Below are 24,616 nucleotides of genomic sequence, written 5' to 3' on the forward strand. Positions count from 1 at the left end.
TGAGACGTGGAGAAGGAGGAAATGGAGTTGGGGGGTCAAGAAAGCTTCAACAGCAACGGAACACGAAAAAATAAGAGGGTGTGGGGGATTGGGAAGGAAATTCGAACGATTCCTGAAGACATTTGTGAGTGTTTTACTTTTCTCCTCCCCTCCTCGAACCTTTCAAATCGAAAAGGAAACGAGAGAGGGACGGAACGAAATTGAAAATCAGTGTGACTATGCGCTATGTGATCTTCAGTGCGGGTCTTTTCTAATTGGCTTATTTAGGAAGGAAATTAAAGAGTAGGCAATTAAGGTGGATAGGAAAGAAAAGGAAATTACGCAATTTCTTTCATTATTAAGAGTTTCGACTCTCGAAAGAGGGAGAAGGACGTGAAAACACGCGAATAACTTTTGTGTCTCCAAGATCCACTTGGTATCCAAGGTACACCAAGTACCTCCAGCTAATTAAGAAACGGAGGTAGATTTTCTTTTTCCGAAAAGCTGCACCTGTCAACAGTCAATCATTTTCTCTAAGAGATCTCTCTTCTTCCTTTTCTTTTTTTTTAAAAAAAAAAGAGAAGTCGTCACGGTACGAAAATTTCATCCCAAGTAAATGTACTTCAATTTCTGATTAAAAAAAGTAAAAAAGAAGTAGACGGGGAAGGAAATGTAATGTTCGTGATCGCTCCGAATTACAGGAATGATGAAAACTTGCTTCTGATGAAGTTCATTTCTTTGAAGGTTAATCATTTAGACGTGTCGGTAATGAAGATCTCCTGATTAGCACGAACACCAATTTATCGCTCAACCTATGGGTCGTTTTTATTTTCTTCCAATTAGGAGCCAATAAATCAGAGTAAATTCTAGTTTTGAGCACGGAAGCGCACCTTAACACCTCTAAACACACAATACTATAATTATAGAAATTATATTGGGGGTGTGGAACTCCAAACGGAAGGACAGAAAATGTGAAAATCTCCTAAGAAATCTCTACGTGGTAACGAGGGGGAAAATAATTAGTGAAATATGAAGATATTTTCAGATACCAAACAATGAAAAGAATACCCACCAAAAAACATTCACACATGAACTGAAAATGTACCTAAATAACGCGAACAGTGCGTTTGCCATACATTTCTGAACACAGAAGAGATACTGAAACTTTGAAAATTCTCAAGTTTTCCAAAGAATTTGTACAAGTTTCGTGTAACCAACATGTTATCGACAGACTATTTCAGCATTTGCATACTTGTTTATTCCGGCTTAAGTTACTTGCTCATCCCTTTCGTCTTTTCACAATTCATCCTCATACGCAAGTAGCCAAAAGTGGCAGAAAAGCAAAGTAAAATAAATTAATCAATCACTTAAGTTAGTTGTGCACAATATGGAACTGCAACTGATTAAAGTTGCACCATTAATTTTGAATTACCCTGTATTATCCACGATTTCCTTAATCTATTTTCCTTTGATCATCCTCTATGTCCTCTCGCTCTTGGTCTGTCTGGAACCGGAATTGAGTCAAGGGGTAAATCAAATGCAAGAGAATCGAAATGATAACAACAACTAAACGGCGTACTCACCTGCAGAATGTAGCCTCTGGCGTAGTCCTCGTAGGTCCAGCCGAACCCATGAAGCACCTGGAGTACCTCTTCGTGCTGGAGGACGGAGAACAAGCGGTCCAGGAGGATCTTCAGTCGAATGGGGAGCGCCTGGCAGCCGTAGAGGACGAGGCTCGCTATGTCGAAAGCCACGTTCGGCTGGACAGCCTCCACCTGGCTTTGGTTGTATAAGTGTCGAAAGCCCAATTTGTCGAGAGCTGGAAACGAAAGACGAGTACAATTAATGAATGGGGAAATACATATTGTATAATATTTACTCTACACTTAATAATCTCGCTTGTCTCTAATGCCATTACTAGCAACAAAATGTGTGACCACTTTACTGTAGAAGTAACATGCCTTGGAATTATGAAGTCTAGAAGTAACCAAAAGGCTTCTTGTTTTAGTTTTACAGTATTCTACACTTAAAATTTAACAGTCTGCTTGTTAATTCACGGGACGCAACCTTTTTCTATCGTGAGCTCATGCGCATTCATGACGTCAGTTCTCTGTGTTTTGGCTAGAAAGAGAAGTAAACATGGAATAATAAACACAGGCACACACACTTATACATGTTATATACTGTACGTATATACAGGACTATAGTGCAGCATTAAACAAATGAGAAAAAAAAACCTTTCAAATTCAAGTTTAATTATTTTATCTTACACATGGACAGATAATAATTATGAATTATAGTTGTGAGAACCGTCATAAAAATTTCAATATTTACATTTATCTATTCACAGAGATAAAAAAATAGTTTCCGAGAAAACAGTGCACATTTGTTTAGGAACACCAAACAAATATATCAGAAATTTTTGTGGCTATCAAACTTTTTCTTTATTTCTAAAAAGCTTGGCTCGGGTACCCTTTTCTACACCCTCGATTTTTCGCACATTTCAAATATTCTCTTTATGAAAATTAGTTCTTCATAAGAAACGATGTTTCTAAATAGCGCGGAAAGTAATTTTTTTAGATCTACGTGCTAGGAAACTTACGTTTTTCAATATTTAGATTCCTTATGTAACGTCGAAACGGTTTTGCAGGGATTTGATCATGGCGCATCTTGGATTCATGTCACAGGCGCACGTCTGAACATTTTCTTTTTCTTCTTATCTTTGACTTGTGCAATGGGATAATTTGCAATTTTTTCTTGTTATGAATGACTTGTGCAATGGGATAATTTTCGATTTCAATATATTATTTATGTAATTTATTGGCGGATTGGATATTTGAGACATTGCAATTGTTTTGTGCGACTTTAGACACTGGAATTGATTTGTGCGACATTGAATTAAAACAAAAGGACTAAATATGAGATTGACACACGTTCAACGGATGAAGGACATAGAGGACTTTGTTCGACGAGACATACGGGACATTGTACTTGACTTACAGGGAGATGGTCTGCTGCCCCACGAACCATTGGCGCTAGCTTCATGAACCATTGGCGCTAGCTTCATGAACCATTGGCGCTAGCCCCACGAACCATTGGCGCTAGCCCCACGAACCATTGGCGCGTGGATAGGTTAGTTCAGTTAGGTTGAGATCGATAGTTAAAATTTGGTGTCGTGTTAGTATCACGATCTAGAAATTGAAAATAATTGCGAACCATTTCAAACGACAAAATTTCAACTTTAAACGTCTGTACAGTCGTAAATACTTCTTTCCGCGCTCCAATTTTTTTTATTCACAAATAGGATCAAATAATGCTCATATTGAAAAAAAAGAAATTTCAAAATTCGAGGGTGTAGAATAGGGTACCCGACCCAAAAGCTTAACCAATCGTCTTTGCTTAATATGAACAAAGCCGTTATTTCCGTGTAATACTCGTTAGTGCTTCAAAATCAATCATGGTCATTTTTATGCGGTAGTTGGTTTGCAGCGGAAATTAGCAGCCCATGGACCCTCATTTTCCCAGTCAACTTACACGTGTACTTTCATTCATGCAAGTAATTGGGCACCATCTATCGGCAGTACTCTGAACCAGTTGAAAATGAGCAGTGCTCATGTGAACTTACACATCTATCAATCACCGTGCTTAAATTTACAAACACAAGAGAAGTCTGCTTTGCCTATGAGAAGGTAAAGCTGGTAATTGTCATCTGCTTGGACCTAAGAAGCAGCAGTGTCCATCCACCTGCCCAAGAACGCAGAATCCTTGAGGCCTGGGGTCGGAATATCTAATTACCCTCCCAAGACCCTCGTTTCGCGCTGGACGTCAAGAACCTTCTTCTCGGCCGAGGGGCCCACTCTCGAAAGGGTCCTTGGAACGTTATCCGGGAGTCCCAGCAAGCAGGAAATAACCACGTAACGGACACCATAACTAAATAATCAAAGCTGTCTGGGCTGTCTCTATTACCCCAATTATTGTCATTCCGTGCGAATGACCGGGCACCTGGAACGTCATTCAGAAGTCAGGCGAGGCCTCACGAACGAGGTAGCCAAGTGGATGTGGGTTGATGTGAAGGCAAGGGTTAGGTATGACGTCAGAGTCCCACCTGGGATGCTAACTCCCTTTGGGATTCGTCGAGCCGTTTTTTTTTTAGGTTTGGAAATAGAAGGATTGTTTTCCCCCTTCTCTACTTAATGACGGTTGGGGGGAAGCAAATGGGAAAGGGGGAAGTAGGCTCATTTTGTACCGATCCTTTTCTGGTTCCTTGACCCCCTCTAATGGTCTTTGTCCGTCAAATATCCATGGCATTTCTTATGAGTATTTAGTAAGTTTCCTCTGTTATCTAACCGAGACAGTTCTCCTCTACTCTCCCCCCACCACCACCAAGTGATGTTCTGACAAAAGGCGACCCAAAATGATTGAAAGCTCGAGTTCATATGTTTTAGAACTTGCACCACTTTTATCTAGTCCACAGAATAGCCAAAATTAAATTCAACTTGCGAATCCTCTTAGGGCAAACAAACAATGCCGGTGTCAATCATGTTCCCTAGGGCGTCCTATTTTTTTAAGATAATATCAGTAAGTCAGGCCTACAGATATAGCAATTGAAATCAGCGTACGACAACCTCCGTGCCACAATGTTTTGGCTAACGTAAAACGTGGCTTTTAAGCGCCTCTTTTCTACCACTCATTAGTAGTCGCGACGATAAAGAAGAGTGATGATATGACGAAGGGACATTCACAAACAACACACATGCCCAAACCTGGATAGCTGTGATAACCATTCCGCCACGGAGTTACGCACCCATGATAATGCATCGATATTTTTTAGTTGTTGTTTCCTACATTCATGGAAACAAAGTGATGCATTCAGCTTAGTGGTCCAATGCATTGAGTGCCGAACTCTCTACTGGAGGTCTCAGGTTTAAGTCATTGTGCTTTAGCCTGTGCTTTTGCGAGTGTTCCATGATCATCAATTCAATCTAATCATCATTCATTCATCTTCATCGTCGCTAAAGAGGTACAAAAGCAACGAATGAATATATTCGTATAACTTTTTTACCAATTGTCAATAACTTTGCCATATTTCGAAACGCGCAATGACCAGTGATTTATTTATTTATTTTTTATTTGTCACTTATTTATTTCTGGCGGAGATTAAGGTTCATGCCTTACACTCAACCAACTACAAAGTTCATAATATAGAACATATTCATAAATTGATTCACATGTAAACATTGGAAATAACGATCACACATATACCTTTCATGTCAAACCAACCGCGGTAAAAATATGTAAATACATAAAACAAATATATATACATGTACACACACTCATACATAGGTTCATACACATAACAGGCCACTACAAATATGTATTAAACATGTATTAATTACTTGACAAAAACAAAAAAAATCACTCCATACAACTTTCTCTTAATCTTCTTTTGAAGATACCTATGGAAATTGATTTTCTCATTTCATGTGAAAGTGCATTCCAGTCCCTAACCACTGATGCAGTAAAAGAGTTACTAAGAAATTCAGTTTTGTGAGTTTTAATTGTAAGTAGATTGGAACTTTGGGATCTTGTGTATGATAACTCTGGGTTTCCTAAGGGAAGCAATCTGTCTGTGAGATATAAAGGACTTCCTGTATAAATTAACTTATAAAGCGACACTAGTTTTCTGTCTTTCTTTCATTTTAATCCAGCCTAATTTATTATAATATTCAGTTAAGTGGTCATACTTCTTAAGGTTAAATATATATATTATGCATGAGTTCTGTATTTTTTGAATTCTCATTGCCAGCATTTCATTACAATCAGCATATACACTATCGCAATAGTCAAGGTGTGAGAGGACCGAAGCTTGTACAAGTCGCTCTTTAATAACAGGCGGAAGATTTTTTTTATTTGTATAATAGATGTAAGGAGGCATAGGCTTTCTTACATATATTATTAATGTGTTCAGAACAGGTCAGAATTGTATCTATAATCACCCCTAGATTATTTACAATTTTAGAAAATGGTATGCATGCACCGTTTAGTTGTATACAGTTGGCATATTAGCCGAATTTATACGTGCTAAAAGCTGACGTGATCCAATTAATATGCATTGTGATTTATTGGAATTTCACCACCTACCTGGCTCGGTGGCCGCGCGGTCGCCTTTTGATCTCGCCACCGAAGTTCTCGGGTTCGAATCCCGGCCAGGGCATGGACGTTCTTTGTAAGTCTACATTCATCTAATCATCACTCATCCTCATCGTTAACCAAAAGTGGCAAAAGCGTGACGTAAAATGATTCCATTCAATCATTATTCACTCTCATCGTCGTGATTAGCCAAAAGTGGCGGGAAAGCGACTTAAAATAACAAAAGTGCAAGCAACCTTCCTCTTAAATATTGCAATGGAAGCGTAATTTATAATTCGGATGTTATAAGAGCCTTTGAAAATGTCACTGAAGTAAGTTGTTGCATGTAATTATGCGGCCAAATCTAGAAAACATACAAATGCGATGATTTGGGCTCATGAGCCGATCACGCGTCATCCATCACTTGAGGATGACCTACAAAATATGCTATTATGCAAGGCTATCACACTGTCTGGTGGTTGCAAGATGCTTTTACAGTAAAAGAAAAGTAATCGCCTGCTGTCAGGAAATCAAACCACGAAGGGACTCAAGCAGAACTCAATCTACAACCACCTCTCACTCGATTCCCACAATCACCTATAGCTTCTGGCACCGTTCGCCACCATGGTTAGTGATGACAAATTGCTTAGCGTATAAAAGTGGGGTAATACAATGGTACAATTTAATTCTTCGAGTAGAAAATCAAGCATATGCAGCAATTCCCAATTCCATTTCAACAGAGGAGAAAGTACTTTCTTCCAGGTCATCCCGGGAATGCTTGTGTGTATTCAACTCGGTAATTTGTCAAGCTTAATACGACTCGCTTTCGGAAGGAAAACATTCATTATCTCCCGATATCTTTGTCTTCTAGGACTCTTCCATTCTCTTTCAACGTAACTCTGTCGGGTTGCTCTCTATTGTGTTCTCCAAGCTATTAAATGGTCGTCAACAGATGGTGCTGTTAGGAAAAATAAAATTGATGTTCCAAACCATGCCATCACTCAACCTCTGAACCTCTTGCTACATTAGTGTTACCAAATAAAAAAAGAATTCACCAACAGGTGAAGATCCCTTGAGGTTAGTGTAAATGAGATGGTTTTAATACGAGTGTGGCTCAAGTTCTCTATGAATACTTTTAGAAATCACCTCTAAATAAGAGTTCTCTTGCTACTTTTAAATACAGGTCTAGGATGGATTTGGCTGTATTGTTTCAAATAACCGTACCGTTAAATACTTTTGGAACTAAGCGTAGTAAGTAATAAATACGCTATAAAAATACTTGTTGAAGTGTGAATTCGGAAGTCAGATCTAGTCTCATATATTTCGACCACATATGATAATCATGATTCCATTTACAAGAAATTTAACTACTCCCATATATTTTTTTAGAGACTGGGTTTCATTACATCTTCTTTTTCAAATAGCTACCAAATCGTCTTCACAATGCTGGGTCAAAATTGAAAGGCAGGAATCGATCTTAGAAATGTTGCATCAAAGGAAAGAAAACTAACTAGAAACTGATTCGTGTTCTGAAAACTATATAAAAGCTACACTGATTTTGCAACCCTGAAAAATTGCCGAGCTGTCGTGTTTTTTTCCTTCTTTTTTGCCAGCAACATATGGCAACGAACGATCTCATCACTGAGGGCCACAAAAGTCTACAAATCAGCAAAAAATTGTAGTAATAGGCGTTGTTAAGGAATAGTAGGTCCTCCTGTTTTATGGGGAGAATTATTTTCGTAATACAGAGCAGGCCTGTTTACTTTTCCCTTGTGTTGCTGTTTCCTCACCGAACCTCTTCTGGAACATCAAACCATGAAGTTTCCAGGTAAATTTGTAGATATTCGACGGAAGAAAAACATTGATTACTGGATAAACTAAGAGAGGGTACTTTTAGCAAAGCCCTTTGACTCTCACAGGATTGAAGAAAAATCCTAAGGGCTTATGTAACCTTAGCGCCAAAAACAAGTGGAATCATCTGAAGATGTTTACTCCCTCGCGTGAAAGAAACAAAAGCTCAGCTCATACTCCTGTGTAACTCCTCCATTACTACTCTAGCATTGAAGCTCATCAGGTGTCACGGATACCACACACAAGACTGCGGCGAGAGGCAAACAGGATTATCTTTGATCTCGTTAATGCCCCTGTATCCATGGACCACCTTCTTGCTCACGTTCCGAAAGGGTTGTGCTTGTTTTCCTACCCATTAAGGTTTGCAGACGGTGGACAGAGAGGTAATGCCTTCTCTTTCTTAGGCAATTATATACGTTCCATGAGAAGAGTTTGGTTTCTTGCGTACTGGCTTGGATATTTGTTCCGTGGCGTTTGCATAAGGAGTTGCCAGCAAGATCCTTCCCCACCTTCTGGTTAGTGGATTCAAACGCCTGGTAGATCTTCCGTGGTTCCTCTTTACGGTGATTTATGCACACACACCCAACCCCAACCCCAAAATTTTCGCCATTTTGTCTCTAAATTTACCTTTATATCCATTCCGCTTCTCTTAGGTCTACTTGCAATCAGCGATGGGCGCTCAATACAACAGTATTCTAAAATACGCGAATACTATATAAACATCACGGGATCCAGCGTGTTGTAGAACAAGAATAGATTACTTACTACACATAATATTCTCGTGATTAGTCAGAATACTCTTTCTCGATATTACAGTCTTATTTTTCCCCCCAAGTGTTGATGCTTGGGAAAAATGCGATATTTTGTTCTTCTTGGACATGACCGGTGTTGAAAATTACACTTCTCTTCAAAACAGCACTTTACCTTTTTGTCTGCGTCTAGTAATACATGTAAAGTTTTAGTTTGTGGCACATTACTGCCTGTAGGACTGTTGAAGCTTTTGGAGCGTCAAAATTAAATCAGGGGCGATACACTTTTGAAGTAACGTGTATTTTTTGGTTTCATTGAAACGATCGTTTCTGAATTCATTTTCGGTGCATCATACTCAATAGCAGCTGGTGAATGTACCCTGTGATGCACTGCTCTTTGTATTTTGATGCACCAAATAAACATCAGTAGCAGTTTATAAACTTAACTGTGCTACTGGAGTCAACATAATTGTGTCAACTGACACATTTTGGGTTGTGTGTGTACACTGATACTCTCCCCAATTCTGGTACCGTCACTCAGAATGTTCTCTGGATAGCACACAAGAGATTGTTTCAAACCTTCAAACAGCATAATGAAAGCACCATATTGATGTTTCGTAGACACAACTTGTGATTGATCTTATTTTAACAACAGAAGAAAACCTGATTAATTTTAATCAACCATTTCACTGGCCAAAATGTATTTCTCTAAATTCAGCCACATCAAACACAATGAAAATGAAATATCATAAAGTTTTAGAACATATTTCTCCTAATACAATATACTGATTACCCCCTTCCAGGTGCACAAGTTGTAATATACATACCTATATACGAGGTTACAGCAAAAGTCATGGGCAGCTGTATTTTGTCTCAAAGTTAAACGATGGTACCACAATAAGATCGTATGTCTCTGAGAACATGACACCCATAGTATGTGGACACATCACTAGATGGCAGTGTGATGAACGGTTATTGTACAGAGGGCAGTGGTAATTCATTGTTAAGTCAACCGTCGTGCCACGGCGTCAACAGCGTTAGTGTATCAAAATAGTCGTCCTTCGAGAACGAAATGCCAGAAAATGCTACAGGAAGCTGGTGAGGGTCTCCCCGATGGCGCAGTGGTAGCGTCGTCGCCTTGTAATCAAGGGGTCCCGGGTTCGATTCCCGGTGGAGGCACATAGTGGTTCGGATCCCACTTTAAACTGTAGGTCCAGTCCCGATTAGCCTTAATGTGCATAAAGTGGACAATCACCAAATCAGCCAACCAACCAGGATGCTGGTGGAAACTGTGGGAGAACAGTTTCATACCGTCGTACGTGCCTCTTTTGTTCCAGTAATGTTCCTGTGCTTTCAGACAAACACATGTGGCACGATATTTTCTCGCTTCCCTATCCCGCACTTGGTACACTAGATCTGCACTGTTCATACATTCCACAATACCATACATTGCCCCCTTCTATTTGTATATTTCGGATTTTTGTGCTGGTCCCGCATTCTCGCGGGAAAAAATGTTGCCATGACCTTTGTTGTAACCCTCGTATATAGTGCTATCAGTGGCGTATGCTGAGTCCAAGATCTGGATTATCTCACTATGGCAGATAGGCTCGCGTAAACGTTGTGTATAAATGGTTAGATGCATCGATTTTGCTAGTTCTCGGCTTCTACAAGGAAGCCACGTTGCTATGCATATAGCAGCATGGTTGCAGAAGAAATCAGGTTCTCGACTCCAGAAACACCATCATCTTCTTCTTGAAATAAACGATTTTATTTACAATTTATAATCGACTGTTCTCCTGTATTCTAGTCTCTTGGCTTCTGGCTTCGTAGGTAGAATAGCTAACCTACATTATACGCTTCTGAATAGCTCGCTGCAATGTATGTAACTTCCTTGCACTGAAGTTGACACGAAAGAGGAGCTTTTGACGGTTACTAAGAGGGATGCAACCCTGCCTGTTGGTCAAGCCAGTGACTGACTTCATGCAACAACCCTCTTATACTCTCAGACAGGCAGATGAAATTAAGCGTCAATAATTCAAGACCGGGTTGTTAAGTTTCACCCGAAATGACAAGGGATAATTTGAGTAAGGAGGGGGAAAGATACGAGGGAGAGCCTTCTGGATGGAGACCATCATTCCATCTCCGCCACCGAGGAAAAAGATCCAAAAAAGAGGGAGGAGGGAGATCCACCTACGCAAGGAACCGGAAACCGCTTCCGCCCTCTTCCATCAACGGGCGGAAACAGCGACTACAGCGCCACCAACTTCCTGTCCGAAATCCGCGGGAAACTTTCTGAATAACGGAGGGAAAGAACTGAGGCAGCTCTGGAGGCTTACAGAAAGGGGGGGAAAGGATTTTCCAACCGCTTCGAAATTTCTTCCTCATTCAAAGTTTACAACTGTGGCTTTCCAGTAAATAAAACAATAGGTTTTTCCTCTACTTTTCGGTGCAAATCTCTTTTGTCGAGCTCTCTGGACCGCCAGCATGAGGTGGATCCTCTCCATAACGCGTATAAGGATCGCTCGAAAGTAAAAACTTGTGGAAAAGTCTAAGTTTGTTCCAGGGAGTGACAATATTCTTCAATATTGCTAAACAAACATGAACTTTAATACTGGAATATTAATTGGGGAATAGGTTCACGGCCACCTTGAAGGTTTTTCACGGAAATGGTTATTCAAGAATGAGACAGATAAACTTCTCGTTACGTCACTGCCTACGAATATCTTTGAAGACTTAAATTTAAGTTTCGAAAAAAAAATGGTGGCATTCCAAGTGCCATAAATTTTCTGGTGTGCTGAAAAGTCGAGGTGGTCCAATCGATAAAGGTACCTGACTGCCAAGCGGAAGATCCGACTTCGATTCCACGGGTGGGTCATCTTAGGTAGGTATACTTCCAAAGGAAAGGCTCTGGGATTCACCCAGCCTCTAATAACACGAGTACGTGGGGGAAGTAGTTAAGGCGGCCGGAGCGTGGTGCTATCACCAGGGAAGGCTTAAAAATAAAATGAAGGTACAAGAAAGTTAGGACTTTAAAGAATTCGAAATTAAAACAGACACTGGCAATGTAAATAAGCTGAAATCCAGTGAAAAAAAATCAAGAATTTTCAAAAATTAAGTCAACGTTTAAGGGGGGGTTAAATATGAACAAAGACAAATGAATACACTGTTCCATTATTTTACGTCTCTTTTCTAAATTTTGAGTTAATCACAAAGATGAGGATGAATGACGAACTGATACAATTCTTCATGAATGATGGAGCCTAGCCTTGGTTCGAACTTGGGACCTTTGGCTTCGGTGTCCTTTAAAACGCGCCCAGTGAAAATTGCGCCCAGTACGGTCCCTACCTGTCAATTAATCACATTTTTCAAATAAAACTGACTCCCATCACACTTTATCCAGACTTTGGACTGGCATAATAGCAAAACTAAATTTTTGTCATTTTGGCGTGTTAAAAATTAGTTTACAAGCATCGTCAATATTGGATTTTTTTATAAGTTACTATTTACATTATGTACATTTTTATTTATATACTTCTAACTTTAGGGCCACGAACTGAAGTTTTACTCCATTTACTCAAGTTTTTGGATGTAGGATATTGCTTTCAAACAAGCTCTGATGTCACCGTCCTCTTCGTAAGTTAGGTTAGATTAGGTTGATCTCTGTTTTGAACAACACCAAATCAATGTCCCGTTTTCTTTGGTTCACTTTACAATATACGAGTATCCTTCATAGTGGGCAGGCACATGGCTTACCGCAGCTGGTCGTTGTCACTTCCATATCGAACATATAACAACATAAAAACACAAGGCGCACGAACTGAACTGAACACTAGGAAAGTTAGAGCAGTAATAAGTGTGAAAAATAGAAAGCTGTAAAGGATAAAGTGGGTGGGGGGAATCCCAATGCATTGGAACGTGATTCATGGGGGGGGGGACAACAGGTGGGCCGTGACTCATGGTGACCAGGTAGTCGCTAGGAATGATACTTAAACTGGTCGCGATTTACACAGATTTTTGTATGGGCGCGATTTTCATATATTCTTTGGCTTCGTAGCAGGTTTCTCTGACCACTCCGACAGAGGGAAAGGAAATGAAAATAAATATTTGAAAGATAATGAAAAATAAGAAGAGCTCACTAAATACTAAATGTTACAAAACAAGCATAATCAAATATAATGCATTGTGTAGCCAGCAGGATAGCAAGTAAACACGAGAGAAAATAAGGGAATATATTGAAGGAGCTGGAGTTACGATTCCGACAGTTTGAGGTCTGTACAGGATAATGAACATTATTTGTTAATCTCCTTGGATTCGACCTTCATCCTTCCAAATGCGAAATCTTGCCTCTAATCAGTGCCACCCCCTCCTGCTGTGTGCTCATCAGACAACGCCGTGTTATTTCTCCAGAAACATCCTGTTTTGTGTCTACCGTCGAACCCGAATGACGGAAAATCGCTTTCAAACCGCCCGACAGTGTGAAACTGACACCTGTTTAGTTTGCAGGTATCGGAACAGCACCGCCACACAGAACAATGGAATTTCGCTAACCGTTGAGGTACGTTGGGGGTGAAGAGGGGGAAGGGGGCCTAATTGCCCAAGTGGTCGTATTTTGTCTCAAAAATCCAATCATCCCTCTGTCCGCCTTGCGATGAATTGCTGGGTCAACCGAAAGCTGTTTTCTGTGTGTTCTGCATTGTCCGGGATAGCTTGTAGGGGAGGGGAAAGGGAAATCGTGGGTGGGGGAGGAACGAGAGTTTCGTCACCTGTAATTTAAAACTTTCCGATTTAATTCCCGGAGTGACCAAAACCTTCGGGTTGGCTTCATTTCCCGTTAATTCGCCGTGCAGACTTCAAAGCGTAGCGACGTCAAGTAAATCGTTCTGTCGTCAGTTGACAAACGACGGTCGCCGCTGTCTTTTCCGCCTTCTTCCATCAGGCCTCCCGTTCGGATGCCAATATAAAACCCACTCTCCTCCGTTCATTTGCCAATGGGCCGTGTCCTTTTTCTTCTCTGGAAGGCCCTGAAGCAGCAGTTGCCAACCGACGAGAAAATTAACTGGAAGCAGTTCCTCCCCAAAAGATCCACGATAAATGTGCCAAAGTCGTTCCAAGCTTGAACCGGGTCCTTAAATTCGTGTTCACTGAAATTGAACATTGCTGTTGATTTTCAATCAAGCCATTACAATGGACTTGACTGAAACTAGATTACCGCCACCGAAGCTTGGAACAGAGCCATGGCGACCGACGCTGGAGACAGAGCCATCCATGGTCATCGACGCTGGATACAGAGCCATGGCCACCAAAGCTTGGAAAAGAGCCATAGCCACCGACGCTGGATACAGAGCCATGGCCATCGAGTTGCAACCACTATAATAACTATATCCGTTACTTTAGCCCCTCTTGACCGCATTTCGGAAAAAGCTTCATGTCCAGGGCTATCAATAAAAGTAATTGCTCTACCATCTGCAAGAGTTACTCTATAAGCACCGATATGTTGAGTAATTCCTCCAGCTTCTAGATACAGATCCACGTCCACACCGACGCTGGGAACAGAGCCAAAGTCCACTGACACAGGAGACAGAGCCATGGCCACAGAAGCTTGGAACAGAGTCATGGCCATCGACGTTGGATACAGAGCCATCACTACCGACGTCACCAACGCTGGAGTAGGGCTGTGCGATATTTCGACATATCGATATTTTTAAAATATCGAAGCGTCGATATCGTAAAAATATCGACGTATGGTGGTGTTGCATTCCTTACGTACAAGTTAAGTCAAGCATAAGGATGTTAGGTAACAAGTAATGCGCTCACCACGCGGGCACAGAATTTGGGAGGTGAATGCGGGCACAGAACTTTGGAGTTGAATGATGAGAGATTGCCTCTGATGAACATGGAAAGCAAATACGTGCAACAACCAACAAAAATAACAAGGTTCCTACTTCATAGAACTTGCTGGTTACTGTTGTGTGCCAAAGTATAGGGATGGTATCTATACAATACGAGACAAGAGTTGACAAAGACTCGGTCTCAAGTTGTAAATGATTGTCTCGCCTCGATACAGCACATACACAGCACAAACTATTTTGTAATAACATTTTTCTGTTTGATGCATAGTTTCGACGCTACGAGCAGGGACAGCTCCAGAAGAGGGCAGGAACGAAACTTCAATTTGAAAGATATACATGTGTCTGTATTGTTGATATCGGTATTGCCTGGATCGTCGATATCGGTATCGACGTCGATATTTTCGATATTCGATATATCGATTCGATATTGAAAAATCGATATCGCACAGCCCTACGCTGGAGACAATGCCATGACACGACCATCGACACTGGATACAGAGCTATGGCCACCGACACTGGAGACAGAGTCACTGACACTGAACACAGCCACTGGCAATGACTATTGACTGAGCCGGTTTATTTTTGTTGACCAGGAGAAACAGAATTGAATTAGTCAGAAACAGTGTCATCGTTGAGACAGAGAAGCAGTTCTTCAATTTCAAATTATGTTTTAAGTCTTTATCTGTAGTTGATCTAATTGCGCTGATCCCACGGGCGGATTTAAACAGTTTCATTCGTAACTACATTTACACTTTATGTTAATTGTTTGGCTCAAAGGACCAACCAAAGTACACAGGATTTCGTGAAGCACCGAATCTCTTGCAGACTATAGAAAGAGATTTAATCGTGGAGTTGGAACCATTGTTAAAACCCTCCTCCTCATTCACCTTGTTGATAGTTCTCTGCAGGTTCATTCCTTCTTTCATTCGCCTTTCTTGTTTTCCCAAAGTCATCCCATGGTCCTTAACCAATGTGCAGTATCATCGAAAGCGGTTACGACTAATCTAGAAAACCAATGCGGCAGAAGGAACGGCGTCCCGGCGTTAATGGTTCGCCAACGCACAAACAGAGCATCCCTTCAGTCAGGTCTTTCCCTCATTAACTGTTTTCTCATTAAATCTTTCTCGTTTTTCTTTCCATGCCGTGGATGTCCCACAGCTTACCTAAACGAAATGGGTCTTCGGGCATGCCTCTTTTTCGCCTTTCAACGGCGATCACAAGAGTCGCCCCGCGGGTGGTAAGGTGTTCTTGCGACCAGCAAGTCACCTCACCGGCGTGGTTCCAGACGGTGTAGCCCTAATCCTGAATTTTGAAATGGAAGTCACAATCTTCAAAGATTTATTTATGGGTTTATTTACGTTTTCTTGGCGAAAACGTGCCGATTTCATATTCAATCTCCGAATACCATTTTTAAAATCCAAAACACTAACTGAGGTAACTAATCGAACTACTGAAAGAGCTATTGATAGCAACACCCTTTCACTGCCTTTTTGACGTTCACTAAATTTTTATTTCACCGATTTTCAAGCCAGAAGAAAAAAAAGCATTAAGTTTAATTAATTACAAGTTTCGTTGGATTACGAGTATTTCTCAGCACACGGCGATATTTTACAATCTAAAAACTCTAGATGAATTCCTTTATATGGATTCCACTCGCTGTTATATGGGCGTTTGCAACAGTTTCGTGAATGGCTAGTTTCTTTGCTACAGCAAATATCCAGGCAGTACTTTAACACGAAAATACTCATGAATGGTTTAAGAAGGAATTAACAACACATCCATTTTCATGAAATTCAGAATTAAAAACATTGGTGAGACACAAACATTGAATCAGAACAATGTGAAATGAATCAAATCTTGCGGGTTTTCTACTGACTTGAAACCAATGCTGTTGTTTCGATAGTAACTCCGTTAGTTTGCTGTTGGTTCGATTGTAACACCGTGAGTTTGCTGTTGGTTCTAATCCGTGAGTTTACTGTTGATTCGAATCAACTCTGTGAGTTTGCTGTTGGTTAGAAACAACCCCGTGAATTTGCTGTTGGTTCGAAACAACTCCATGAGTTTGCTATTGGTTTGAAAGCAACTCCGTGAGTTTTCTGTTGGCTTGAAACAACTCCGTGAGTTTGCTGTTGGTTCGAAACAACTCCATGAGTTTGCTATTGGTTTGAAAGCAACTCCGTGAGTTTTCTGTTGGCTCGAAACAACTCCGTGAGTTTGCTGTTGGTTCGAATCAACCCCGTGAGTTTGCTGTTGGTTTGAAAGCAAATACGTTAGTTTTCTGTTGGTTCGAATAAACTCCGTGAGTTTGCTGTTGGTTCGAAACAACTCCGTGAGTTTGCTGTTGGTTCGATAGTAACTCCGTGAGTTTTCTGTTGATTCGATAGCAACTCCGTGAGTTTGCTGTTGGTTCTATAGTAACTCCGTGAGTTTGCTGTTGGTCTGAATGAATCTTCACGGTTTCCTCTTGGTTTGAATCAATCTCCGTTGGTTTTGTGCTAGTTGGACCCGAACTTAGTGGATTTCTGATGGTATAATGGTCTCTTGCGTGCTTAAATGTCATCATTCTAACTTCCCTGCCATTGGAGTTTATAAACAGACCTCCGAAATAGTGCAAATCACGTGTACACGCATCCAACGTCTGCAAGCACCTGTATCTTCATCCGCAAGTTCAGCGCCAGGACAAGGGAGGCAGGCGGCAGGCGTGATAAAGTACTCTTGCTTGATTACTGCAGTGGCAAGAAGAAACACTGTTTATTTGTGGTCCCTTCCAACAATGAAAAGGCACGTTAACTGCCGCTGGAGATTGTCCTACGCCGCCGGACCATTTGTTGTCCTCTGATGCTACAAAAGCGAATGGCCCTGCACCCCCCCCCTTTTCTGGTTGCCGAAATTAACCTTCCGCTAGCCCCCCTCCTCCATCTTTGCTGCAGTGCGTTTTCCCGGAGACCCATTTCCGCGGAATGTTGAAGGGCTCCTAGATCAGTGTTTCCATCCGAGAAAGTCAAAAAGGTTCCAGAATGAAAGAAGCAGAGTTTTATTCTCCAATTTGGAAATCAGTTGGTCAAGTACTAAAACCGAAGCCCACTAATTCTGCATTAATTTTGTACCCATTTTCTACAATTCTCTTCAAGATGTTGGGTCATTAGAGTTCCTACAGGGACCTGAACCCGGGACCGTTGGCACCAAAGGTCAGAGCGATAACCTTTAGACACATAATTTTGTACAATGGTTGAGACTGAGACTTTCACTTCAAAATTAAGGTGAGAACGATTGTTCCTTCATCAATTTAATCTAATTATCACTCATCCTCATCGTCACGATTAGCCAAAAGTGGTAGAAAGGCGACGTTAAATAACAAAAATACAAATGAGATACTGCAAACGAGACCAGCAATATTGCTACTTCAATTTCGAAACGAGACGAGTCTGGTCCAAGGTTCATCTTGTCTCGGTATTACCATTCCGTTCTCTGTGGGTTTGGAAACAGCTCCGTGTGTTTGCTGTTGGTCTGAAACCAAATACGTGAGTTTGTTGTTGGTTCGAAAGCAACTTCGTGAGTTTACTGTAGATCTCAATGAATGGGTGCTCATGCTGTTCAATTATGTTATGAACATTTCTTATGCAAAAAGTATTTGGAGAGTCAGAAGTGAAACTTGAGAATTCGTCAACGCATTTTGCACTGTATTTTGCACATAGAACCCTCAGCAGATTGGTACCGTATGAAAAACCTCCTATAGACCCAAAAGAACAGGCACCAACGCCGTCTGCAGACATCTCCCATTGTCTACAAAGTAAGTTGACGTTCCGCAACAAAACACAATGGCGAAGCACGTTAAAGTAACACAATGGCCATCGTCTCCCTCCCCCTCACCCTCTCTGTACGTAGATCCAGCTTTGTGAAATTTCAGAAACCTCGTTCCACATGATATGACCAAAAGAGCAAGCCCCAACTTCTTCCCCTCCTCTGCACACGCGGTGTACGACACGTTCTTTCAAACCGTGTGTGGACACACACATAACCGATTCTTATACGCAGACAAACCTTAAACAATTACCTGCCCCCGTGAATATGTGCGATTTGCCCCCCGCCCCCCCCTTTCTACCAGAAACAAAAGGGAGGGTCTTTCAATTATTCATGTCATCCGCAATGGAATTTTTAATTTTTACTTTTGTGTGGTGCGGTCGTTTGCTTACATGCGTGCGTATGACGAGAGAGAGCCACTAATCTTCCAGTTCTCTGGATTTCCTGCTAAGTCAATTAAAAGGCCGAATTTTTTTTCTGGGGGAAAAAGAGGAAAAAATACTTCTTTTTTTTTGTAATTTCCACTGCAAGAGGAGGTTTGGGGGCACGAAAAAAAAGAAATAACTTTTCTCTCTGTTTTGTAGACACATATGTGAGCTGGAAAGTCAAGAGCGTGTTGTGTGTGTGCGTCGTAGGCGGAGTTTGCTGTAATTCTGCTATGTTCACTATACCGTCTGAAAGTTTACGAAGCGTTATTCTGACATCGTTAGCAGAGAACCGCAAGGGGGAAGGGGTGAAAGAGCAAGAAAGTTTGTACGTGCAGAACGAACGGCGGTGTAATGTGAAAACAGCATTTTGGATTAGCATTCTGAATTCGAAAATCTAGTGGGGGGCCAAATGTCAAATCTCCCACACAAAGCTCTTAGATTTTTCTCCTTGCATGCATGGTTTGCAAAAGGAGGATTCTTCCCTTAGAGAAGGGGTTGTATTGGATCACTCAATCCTTCTCGACGACTAATTCGTCAATGATGTCGGTGAGAAATACAATATTTGTAGTTAAAAGATAGTACCCAATAAACATTAGCACCGAGACTGACGGCCTTTAATTGAAACGAAAGTTTATTGATTTACTAGGGGATTAACTTAGAGAAAAATGCGCCAACAATAATTATATTATATGTGTCCATAGTTTCTGAACTCTTTCTGTTTCATTATACCTTTGCAATAAGATCGAAAATTGTCATCTCGATAGCCCAATTTCAGAGCGAAAGTTCTGGCAATGGGCTTCCTTGGTGTTTGTTTATCCAACAATTTCATCTAATCTTCATCGATCTTCGTCGTCATTAGCCTAAAGAGATAAGAAAGCGAAGATGAATAACCAAATACAAAAATGTTATTAAATGTTTGATACGTTATGTACGAAAACACTTGACACTTGTACAATGAATTTTCATCTACTAATATAATATTTTCAGATAGGATTAACATCACATGTGTGTTTCAATATTTAATTTTTCGTCGTCGCTTTGCAATCAAGGGGTCTCGGGTTCGATACCCGGTGCAGGCTCATAGTGGTTCGGAACCCACTTTAAACTTTAGGTCCAGTCCCAATTAGCCTTACTGTGCAGAAAGTGGACTTAAAACACCGACTCAATCAATCAATCAATATTTTATTTTTCTAACCACCGAGTTCTGTATAAAATTAATCAACTTCTGATTTCATAGCTATTCAGTTTCGTACAGAACTTACAATTTCTTGACACGGATTCTTCGTACAGTACAAATGCAATAAAGTGTTCTTGAAATACTCTCACGACATTGGTATACGTTTGTATCTAATTGGGAGTAAATCACCATGTACTGATTTGCACAGTTCACGGTATAACGGTCTACAGGTCAGAATATTGCAATTGTACACTGCGAACTGATTATAAAAAGAAAATAGGATTAGTCAGCGCTTCCTATAGGACTTTTTAAAACTATACTCGCTCATTTTGAATACGTCTTTGAAGAGAACATTGACCCATTCGGCTCTCTACACTCTGCTGACTCTTTCCGAGAAGGCCTGGCAATCGCTTGGTGCGTCTGGTGCTGCTGTCACTGTTCCGGGTGGTGTGATAGTTTTATTAGCGGTCGCATGGTCACTAACACGTGTCACGGAACCTTAAAAGCTTCGAGATAAACATCGCTGAGTGGCTGTCTCTAGCATGCAGGGAGAGTGTTCGTCTCGACTCCTGTCGTCTGGCTGGGCTGCAGACGTCTTTCTTGCCACGTTGTCAATTTTACAACCTCTGCTCTTCTATTTATTTATAATAACTGCAGAGCTGGCACGATTCTTCATCAATGCAGTGCCTATTCCCTCTTTCTCAGTTTTGAACTTCTTCCTATCGTCCTTATTCATTTGTCTCTGCTGTACATCTACTGTGCTCATTCCAATATTTATCCATGTATTCTCAGTTTACTTAATGATTTTCACCCGGTCTTCTTAGTATTCTAACCTGTACCCTACTCCATTACGCCTACTATGATTATATTAGTATTTTCTTCCACCTCCTGTTCCAATATTTTCTTCCCTTATTGCAAGATATCCCCTTGCACATCTTCCTTATGTGCTCATCTTGTTGTTTCTTATTCTTATTTTATATTTTCGGTCTTCCAATTTTTGCTTTATTTTTATTCACATCTTTCGATATCTTTCACTATTATTTCCTATTCTCCATATTTTCTCTTCGCCTACTGTTAAAACTCCCATATACTATCCTAGGTTTCATTACCTTATGCTTTTACTATATTCTGTATATCTATTACACTTATCCTATCTTCCCACTGCTGTACAGCTTTTCTTTATTCCTCTACTGTATGAATGCCTATATTTTCCTTTGCCTACTTATTTGCCGGCCTTCCCTAATCCTTTTTGTATGATCTCTCCCTCTCTCTCTCATCTATATTCCAAGGGTTCGATACCCGGTGGAGGCACATTGCACAGTGGTTCGGATCCCATTTAACTGTAGGTCGAGTCCCGTTTATTCTTTCTGTGCATATAGTGGACTCAAATTCAAACTCATCTCCATTTCTCGTTTCTGATTTGCCATTTCTTTCCAATCCTCACTTTCCTATACTGTTCCACCCTAACCCCTTCTGTTGCATACCAATTTCTACCTAGAGGTGTAGAAATAATTGCTGGGACGCACAAAGTGGTTCGGATCTCACTGTAGGTCTAGTTCCAATAAGCCTTTCTGTGCATAAAGTGGACTTGAAGACAAACTCAAAGAAACAATTGTTCACGGTGACCACACAACACAATGACGAGATTACGGAGAAACACTCGATCCAAGAGAAGAACGAACACAGCCGATGCCATCGGCGAAGTCAAACGTTTGCTTTTGTACACAACGACCACAGTCTTTCTAATTAAGTCCTTTCTTATCTTTCCAGATGAGGACCTGAGGCTGTCCGTAATTTACGCGCCACTTCCCTAATTGTTTCAGAGAGGGAGGAGGAGGGGGAAGAACCCCCATTTGCAACGAGGGAAACCATGCAGCAATTTCACAGTGGGCTTCTTTTCCGCTCTTTTTTTTTTTAACAATCACACTTTGGTTGTTGTGAACGGATGTTTCCTTTGTTTTCTTTAATGAATGGAAAAGGGAGGGAGAGGGAGGGAGGGGAGGGGAGTGCACGCTAATGAGGAACAGGAATAAGACCCTTTTTCCTGCTTCAAGGTTCGATATCAGAGGGGAGGATGATCTTGGACATTTTGTGGGTGCCTTGGGAGCATCTATGTACATGATAAACCGTGAACTGGCGATAACAAGAGAAAAACCTTATCCCCTAGCTATATTCGAACCCAGAATATCTGGTTATACAAGGTATGCTAACTGCTGGATCACGAAAGGACTGGTTCTAACACAAAAGAAACAGACTGTATTTGTTATGTTATGGATTTTGCAGCCGTCAAATGAAATTCACCTCCCCCGGGAAAGGTTAAAAGTTACGGCATTTTGATAGGGACCCGAATTGCACATTTCAAAGTCTTTATGAATACTATGATAAGATAAAGATCTTTAAGGGAAATCATAATTAATATTGTTATATCATGATGAAGATGAACATCATGAATTATCGTAACGATGGGAGAACAATATAAACCTTTACAATTTACTTTACTCTTCCTTTGAAAGTCTATAGCGTCCAGAACAGCTCCCTAACCACGCTTTTGAAAAAAATAATTCCTAATAATATGAAACTTAAACGATTTTGATTTTTTATAAATATAATGGTTGAATAGTTGAATTGTTGTTTTAAGTCCACTTTATGTACAGAAAGGCTAATCGGGACTAGACCTACAGTTTAAGGTGGGATCCGAACCACCGTGCCATGTGCCTCAACCGGGTATCGAACCCGGGACCCCTTGATTACAAGGCAAGAACGCTACCACTGCGCTATCGGGGAGGCCCCTTTTATAAATATAATATAACATTTCAGAACATGTGAATTATGATACTATTTTAAAGTGAACTCGAATTTCAAAGAATTACTGTATAATCTCGCGTAAATATTAAAATATAAGAAACTGAAAAAATGTCATATGTAAATATACGTATATTTAGTTATTTTATTGAAAATATGGAATTAAATATGGGCTTACATTTGTGAAAAATGGCAGATTTCATTAAGAGAGCATGTTGACCCATTCAAACACAAATGTGATTTATTTTCTGTTACCAAAACAATGGATTACCAAACTTTCTTGTAAGTGCTGAAGCGTTCGATATCGCATCAAGTAATGGGAGTATATTTAAAATATGCTATGTATTTCACCGCGAAGATTTGAACTTGCATTCTCTGTTGTTGACGAATGTTATTTACAATGACAAATCCATTGTCTACTGTCAAGATTTAAAATAAACAAAGTTCAAAACGGAAACAAAAGGGAATACAGATGAACGGAAAACCTTTGATATTTAACACAAGGGAGAAAGGAGTAATATGGAATATATGTCGAAAAATATGGATATATATATATGTAAAAATAACTAAAATATGTCAAATATGTGCTAAAAGCTGAAATATGTAAAGTATAGAAATAAAAATAGCATTTTTCAAGCTTACACGCTACGATTTGCAAAAATAATACAAAATAACATTGATTCCAATATCATATGTACAGTCACGGACACTGCTGGGTTTTAACGATTCCATTGACTTTCAACCGTATCGTTACAACACAGAAGTGTCCGTGACTGTACAGTTTCTACTTATATTTTTAATTTGTTTATTTAAAGTCGGGTTCCTGGAAAGTGAGATGAACACTGAATGATTGGATGAAATTGATGAGAGAGAGAGACCCAAAGAAACAAACATGTCTAGGCTAAGGATCGAACCTGGAACTCTCGGTGGCGAGACCCTGAGTGATCAGTAAACGCGGTAATGTAATGTAAAAATCGGAATTAACGTTCCTCCACCCCGCCCCTAATTGATAAAAAAACAGCAAAGCCTCTGGTATCTACCAGGTACATTGCTCGCTAATTTCACAGAAGATTTTTTTACCTTTATTTCGTAAAGCGCGGTCGCCTATTCCAAGTACCTGGCAACAATGGACAGGGGGAGATTGTAATCGCGGAACGGGCGACGGTCGCCGTTGGTGAGCGCTTTGCGGGTGCCGCGGGAACCATCAGATAAGGCCTTGGCTATCATCCTTTCTTCCTGTTATCGGCCGCAACACCTTTTCAACCTACAAAACTCCGTGAAGTGGTCGATGAAAGGATAAGGCCGCAATAATGTCAAAAAAAGAAAGCACCGCCATTTTTATTTCTTCACGGGGACATTTTGTGTCTCCATGCCACTCCTTACATCCTCTCGCAATATCGGGAATCCCTCTCAGTGAAGGGAAATTTCCCTTGACGTAGGGAAATACTTACGTAAGCAATCAGATTTTTCCAAAACTTGGCAAAAAGTAGGTAAAGACGGAGCTTATACACTGTTTCGTTTATTCCTCACCACTTCTCCTGGGAGACTCCATCGGTCCGACATCAACCCTTGGAACCTTTGGTCCTTGGATGGATCCTGATATGCGTTCACCCGAACACCATTCGTGATGATATGTGGGCACGTCCGAGTTCACTGCACGCACCACATCACCATTACATTCAAAATAACCTCTTTTTGTTGGAAAGTAAGCTTATACAATATTTTATGCATTGGGGAGTCGGGTAACACCCTATAAAAAGGTCTAATATCTATCTATTTTTTTAAAAAAAGACGTACTTTACTGCATATTCACTACAAGATTAACTTAGATAACTGATAGAGGCTTTATGC

General features: G+C 40.6%; 1 protein-coding gene and 1 non-coding gene across 6 annotated transcripts in view; both read right to left on the bottom strand.

Annotated features, from left to right (window-relative positions):
- The window catches only part of LOC145985016 (zinc finger protein basonuclin-2-like), a 388,343-nt gene that overhangs the window by 45,174 nt on the left and 318,553 nt on the right, over window positions 1-24,616 (bottom strand). For all 5 annotated transcript variants that reach the window (XM_083118513.1, XM_083118509.1, XM_083118510.1 and 2 more), the window contains one exon: window positions 1,563-1,798. In XM_083118513.1, coding sequence (XP_082974639.1) covers window positions 1,563-1,798 — 236 coding nt within the window. The remainder of the gene's footprint in view (window positions 1-1,562; window positions 1,799-24,616) is intronic.
- On the bottom strand, window positions 22,676-22,750 carry TRNAT-UGU (transfer RNA threonine (anticodon UGU)). Its single transcript has one exon. It is a non-coding gene; the product is annotated as a tRNA-Thr (tRNA).

This window comes from Lepisma saccharinum, chromosome 3, assembly GCF_977018435.1.
Source record: "Lepisma saccharinum chromosome 3, izLepSacc3.1, whole genome shotgun sequence".
Lineage (NCBI taxonomy): Eukaryota > Metazoa > Arthropoda > Insecta > Zygentoma > Lepismatidae > Lepisma > Lepisma saccharinum.